General features: G+C 44.1%; 1 protein-coding gene across 1 annotated transcript; it reads left to right on the forward strand.

Annotated features, from left to right (window-relative positions):
• Positions 1-4: 4 nt before the first annotated feature.
• On the forward strand, positions 5-691 carry LOC104614123 (lactosylceramide 4-alpha-galactosyltransferase-like; the record flags this gene model as incomplete). Its single annotated transcript, XM_010289202.1, has 1 exon — positions 5-691. A coding segment is annotated over one exon (687 nt), but the record flags the coding sequence as incomplete, so codon positions are not given.
• Between the last annotated feature and the right edge of the window lie 5,719 nt (positions 692-6,410).

Below are 6,410 nucleotides of genomic sequence, written 5' to 3' on the forward strand. Positions count from 1 at the left end.
CTGGGGCTTCTCGTTGCTGAGCTGCTTCCCCAATGTGGAAATCCGGCCCCTGGACTTGCCAGAGCTTTTCTCAGGAACGCCCCTGGCAAAGTGGTACTTGCAGGCTCAGCAGCGCTGGGAGCCTTATTTCTTACCCGTCCTGTCTGATGCCTGCAGAATTGCCATCATGTGGAAATTTGGTGGCATCTACCTGGACACAGACTTCATTGTGCTTAAGAACTTGAAGAATCTCACCAATGTGCTCGGTACCCAGTCCAAGTATGTGCTGAATGGGGCCTTTCTGTCCTTTAAACCCAAGCACAAGTTCATGGAGCTTTGCATGAAGGACTTTGTGGATAACTACAACAGCTGGATCTGGGGGCACCAGGGCCCACAGCTCCTAACACGTGTCTTCAAGAAATGGTGCTCCATCAGGAGTCTTCGGAGCAGTACGAGCTGCAAAGGAGTGAGCGCTCTGCCCCGTGAGGCTTTTTATCCCATTCGGTGGCAGGACTGGAAGAAATACTTTGAAGTGGTCAGCTCCTCGGAGCTTCACCACCTCTTTAATAACACTTATGCAGTGCATGTATGGAACAAGAAGAGCCAAGGGACAAGGCTAGAGATCACATCCCAGGCTTTGCTGGCTCAGCTGCATTCCCACTTCTGCCCTGCCACATACGATATCATGAAGAAGGACTCTGAACGGCAGTGACTCAAAGGTCAGCTAAAAGATGTTGCCCAGGAGCCCACAACTCTCCAGCTGTTGTATCACAAATGAACCTCCTTTTGAAATGAGGTAGTGAGAGTTGAGGATAAAAGCCATTTGTGGGGTATAGGTGGAGCCTGTAGCTTCAGCCGATGTTTGTGCAGCTCTCTGTCTTGATTTTAACTGCCTACCGGCAACATTTTGTTTCTCTGCAGGACCTTTCTTCTGCTCTGCCTGGTAAGGTACAGAAATCTCAGGACGGGAGCAAGTGCTGGGCCACTTGTGGCAGCCTCCTTCAGCCTTTCAGAGGAGTAAGGCCCCTTTCTATGTCTGTAAACCTGGAAGAGGCCTTTGCAGAAATGTGTATCTAATCGCCTGATTCTCAGGACTTATGAAGTGCAGTCCTCAAAACAACAAAAAGATGGGAAAGCAAAGAACAGGGAATGAGGAGGAAGTTAAGGCTGTGTTTGAGGAGGTGTCCTGAGAAAAACGTAGAGGAAAACAGAGAAGAAGGAAAGGGCTAAAGCAACTTCTTTTTCATTTCATTCCCTCCTCTTCTGAAGCCTGTGGTGGAAGAGACTTTCTCATGTCTGGTCTGAGCAGGGAGAAGGATGCTGCAGTCTCTGTTCAATGTCATAGGTCTAAAGATGTGGAAATTTGGTGTGAATCAGAACATGAGGATCTGAGGCCAGCTCATCATTTAGAAGGAACTCTTGTGCAGCAATGATTTATTTTATAGTAGTGGCAAATTAACACCCTGTGATGAGCAGGAGAGCTCATCCAACTCACACCTTAAATGGCACCTGACACAGGAAGAGCTGAACTATGTTTTACACTGAGTTTGTCTCTGTGACCAATTGTCCCTAATGGCGTCTAAGATGCACCAGATCTTTCAGCACTTGGGTTGATCCTAAAAGAAAGGCTTGGTATTTCCAGGGTTACAGAGAGCTTGGTAGGGAACCTGTACTGTCTAAATTCAAGTCCACTTATGAGTCACTTATGGTGGACCTCTTCAAGTAGCCTGGAGGACTCCTGCAATTCACTGTCCAGGAGTACAAATCTCTCCTGGGAAGTCTTGAGGAGAGCAGTGGGAAGTTTTACTCTTCTGCCTAAGCATATTCATGAATTGCAGTGGAGAAAGTTAACATATCTCTCACAAGGTACTGTTGTGCCTTTGAGGGTTCCCACCACAGAGGCAAGTTTGTTGGACAAACTGTGGGAGAAAACTCATCCCTTGCCTTGATGGCCAAAAGGGCATATTCATGCTCTTACAGTTCTTGTCAGAAAATAATAGAGAAAGAGCAGAATAAGAATAAGGTAGAGACCATCAGCATTGTTACATCTGGTCCCCACCGCACTCTAAAGGGGATTGCTGAGGCACATGAACTTGGCACTGCAGTACGGTTAATGGAGATGAGCAGAGCACTGTCCATCCCCTTTCCTACACTACTAAGAGATTATGATTGTGCTGTAAAATCTTTCTGCCTCCAGTGTGCCTCCTCTTCTTACACCTAGGAACAGCAGTGGGGTGGTCCAATGGCTGCTTTGATGACTGACAAGTCAGTCAGATTTTTCAATGTCACCTGGCCCCAAAGTGACAGCTTTTTCACATGGTGCTTCCTGCAAGTCCTCTGAGTGTGACTCGAATGATTTCTAGATCTGCAGTTGTCTGAGGCCTCTTCTGTTTCCCAGGTCAACAATCAGCAATATGAGGTTTGCTCAGTTTAGCCAAGACAATGGTCAAAAATGTAAAAGACTGTGCATGCAACATTTTCCTTTTTGTCTCAGGTTTATTTGTCTCTTCTTTGATGATAAAAATGGCAATAAAGATTGCCCATCACTTTTTACAGAGCAGTTCCCTGTCCCTCAAGGAACATGGCCATGGGAGTTTAAGGAGTGTGTGCATCTTTTTTTTCTTTCTTTCTTCTTTTTTTTTCCTTTCTTTTTTTTTTTTTTTTTAATTCTGAGCTGTCTGGTGTTGATCAGAGGCCAGTGCTGCTTTGATTGAAAGCTACCTGCCTGTGAGTTGGGCAGGGTGTGAGGTCTGTGCACAAGTAGCTACGCTGGAATGAAGAAGGTGCTGGAAACACCCCTCCAGTGGCTGGCACCACATGTATGTATGTATGTAGTACTGCCCCTTTGTTCTGTCCAGTTTTATGGTATATTCTGGAGGCATTCAGAATTTTGAATGTCTGCAGCTTTCCCAACACTGAACATCTTTAAGAACAAAGACTTTGTGGGCAAACAGCAGATCTTCCTGACTGTATAAACATTTTTCAACACACTAAGTGGTATAAATGCTGTTTTGGTATATGGTATATGCTGTTTTCACTCCCTACTCTCAGTGTCACTACTCTGTGGGTTTTTTTCACAGCTTTCTTTAGAATCAGCCACAAAATTGTCAGCCCTGGCCTAGTGTGTGGTCAGTGAGGCATGGTTTCTCCTTCTACCGGTTCCTTTTGTTTTGGGCCCTTTGGGCTAAACAACAGAAATCTTATAGAGCTAAGAACCCCTACCAGAGATGGTAAAATGGTGGTTGGTGATCATAAAGGCATAACAGCAGACTCTGCTGTGGCAATACTGTGAACTGATTATGGGAGTGTTTGGGACCCAGTGCAATGAATATCTGGCTTGATGTACCACTGCTTATTCTAGGAAAGTGCCTTTTTGGGTAAGTGGAGTGGGATGGTTTGTTGCTATTTTACTTTATTTTTTCCCCTTTAGTGTCAAAGTTCTGAGGTTTGATAAGGAGAGAATCAAATTAAAGCAGTCTTTGGCCTTTTTCTCTTTGTCTTGTGAAAGAAAAATAAATACAGTTTTTACTATTACTTCTCTCTGCCAAGTTGTTCCATTTTGTTCTCTGAGGCGTTGGTGGTAGGTCTGAGCAATCTGTTAGTTATTATGCAGAAAAGCATTTTAAAGTTGTATCCTGAAGTGACTCACTAAAATTAGGAGTGTGGAATGAACATGAGACAAGTTGAGCATAAGTGCACGTGGAATGAAGGCTCTGCAGACCATGACTACATGCCATCTTTGGGACTTGAGCAGAGGGAACAGAGGAAAGCACAATGTGTGGTACTGATTCCTCATCCAACCAGGTATCATCCCATTGTTCATGACCTGCAATCCATCTGAAGCAAGGCATTTTAGTCTCACACTGAAGGTCTGGATGTTATGGAATAGGAGACTCCATGAGAAATTGTGTTGCTTTTTCCCTGGGTGATGGGCTACAGCCTCCCTTAGTAGTGACAGTGTCTGTGCTCTTGTGGACCTACAAGTGGAAAGCTTGTGCCACAACCATTCATTTTTCTGACCTGGCTTTTGGAGACTGTTCTAAAGACTCTGGAGTCCAGGGGAGCTTTTTGAGAGACTGTGAAGGGTCTGGTGGGGTTTGCTGTGCAGAGGAGTTTTATTGTGACTCCTTGAGTCAAGAGCCAGTGAAACAGAGATGTAAATTAGTTGCCTGTGCTTTCTTCATTGCTGATATGCAGTCAAGGATGATGGGAAGCGGTAAGAAGGCACTAACTATTTCTTACCCTGTCCTCCTTTGTCCTTGACCTCATGAAGGTTAGCTGGTACACAGGTGTACTGTACATCAAGGAGAGAAACCAGGGGTGGGGGTTGGAGATACAGACTTGGACAGTGCAACAGAAGAGGAGTAAGGAAGGATCAGTAGAGTAATCCTGGACCTGGTCTCCTGGGAAGAAATTAAATTATGATTATTTTCTCTGTGCTGGCTGAGAGCACTCCTATGCCAGGAGCTCTTGTGTTGGTGGGATCTAGGATCTGTAAGTAGTAAGTAGTAATGCTCTGTAGGGCTCTTTTTTCCCCCTGTTGTTCTCCTCCCCGTTTCTGCTCCCTCCCCCCAAAATGTGTAGTCCAAGAAGGCTATGGTGCAAAGCAGGTTAAGAGCACTTCTTAAGGGAAAGTGCAATTACCTGCCTTAACCATACATAGGTTGGGAGCTGAGGTCTGGCTAGGGCTGGTTTGTCCTCAGCAGGAGAGAAGAGGAAGAACAAAGCTCTCCACATCCTCTGTTTGGATATGCTATTTGTGAACACCAGCACTCTGGTCTTTCTTACATAACTGAGGTTCATCTCTCTCTCAAGTATTTGTGACCATTCCCTGTGTGCACTTGGCTTGTGGTCTCTCTGGTACCTTGTTTGCAACCATGCCTGGAACTCAGATGAATAGGTGTAGTCCGGAAGAGAAAACTACAGGAGGAAGTCGCTTCAGCTGCACCCTGCCATTATAGCTCAGGCTGAGATCTTGACCTTTAAATTTGTATATAATGATGGAGCCAAATAGCAGCTTCCATGGTAGAGGTACGAGGAGTAAGAAAGTACTCTTCACATAGTGGAATCTATGTCCAGGGAGAAAATTAGGCAGGCGCATAAAGTCTGGAAAGGTAAATATGAAAACACCATTAAGCTATTGTCATAGTTTAGCCCCAGCTGGCAACTAAGTACCATGCAGCTGCTCTCTCACTCCTCCATCCCTGCCACCCTGGTGGAATGGGGAGGAGAATAAAAAAAAAGGTAAAATTCATGGGCTGAGGTAAAGACAGTTCAATAGTACAGCAAGGGAAGAGAAAATAATAATAGTGATAAAAGAATATACAAAATAAGCTACTAGGAAGAAAATTAACTATCACAGCCTAAACCAGGACAGTATCCACCCCTTATTGTATACCCTCTACATTGTGCCCAGGTCCTCCACTTTTCAATACATTCCAATTAATCACTGCCATTTTTTCTGTCTTTTCATATATACATACGGAGATATCATTCCCTTAGTCTATGGGTCATCCCCCTAAAATGTCTACTGAGTTCATATATCATATGAATTGATATGAGTTGATAGCTATTTGTTAATAGTTGATATAGTTGATATGATAGTTGATATGAATTGATATCTATTGAGTTCATATATCATATTCATATTGAGTTTGGGCTCCATCTATTATAATAGCCCTTCAGCGCAAGAGAGATGGTGTGTGGTGTTCAATTGTTGCATGCTGAAGCCAGTTCTGGTTCCATCACCACTGCAATTTTCTCAGTTTCATCAAAGTTAATAATTCATTAATCTGGGAGATTCTGACTGTAATACTTTTGATATGGCATATGGCAACTATAGAAGTGATGATGTACAGTATTATACAGCAATTAATATTATACATCTCAAATTACTGGCTATTCTCACCCAAAATCAAATCCCCTTGAGGTACCCATTGGACTTCCCCATTCTTTCACATTACCCACCAAGTGCACCCAGGTCCTTGAACAAAAACAATCCTGAGGATGTGTTTGCCTTTGCTTGAGGCAGGAATAACCAGACCATCTTCCCCAGCATATTTTTTATGTGCACTATGGGGACTTTATCCCCTTCTACAGTACATAAATATTTGACTGGGCAGGGCCAGCTCGACTGGCAGATCTCCTAGTGTTGACTAACCAGGTGGCTTTTGGTAAATGCATATCCCAATGTTTGAATATCCCACCAGCCATTGCTCTTAGTGTAGTCTTTAACAGTCCATTGTATCATTTGATTTTCCTGGAGGCTGGTGCATGATAGGGGATGTGATTTACCCACTCAATGCCGTGCTCTTTGGCCCAGGTGTCTATGAGGTTGTTTTGGAAATGAGTCTCGTTGTCTGACTCAATTCTTTCTGGGGTGCCAACCATAAGACCTCTTTTTCAAGGTCCAGGATAGTGTTCCGGGTGGT

This window comes from Phaethon lepturus, unplaced genomic scaffold (assembly GCF_000687285.1).
Source record: "Phaethon lepturus isolate BGI_N335 unplaced genomic scaffold, ASM68728v1 scaffold34046, whole genome shotgun sequence".
Lineage (NCBI taxonomy): Eukaryota > Metazoa > Chordata > Aves > Phaethontiformes > Phaethontidae > Phaethon > Phaethon lepturus.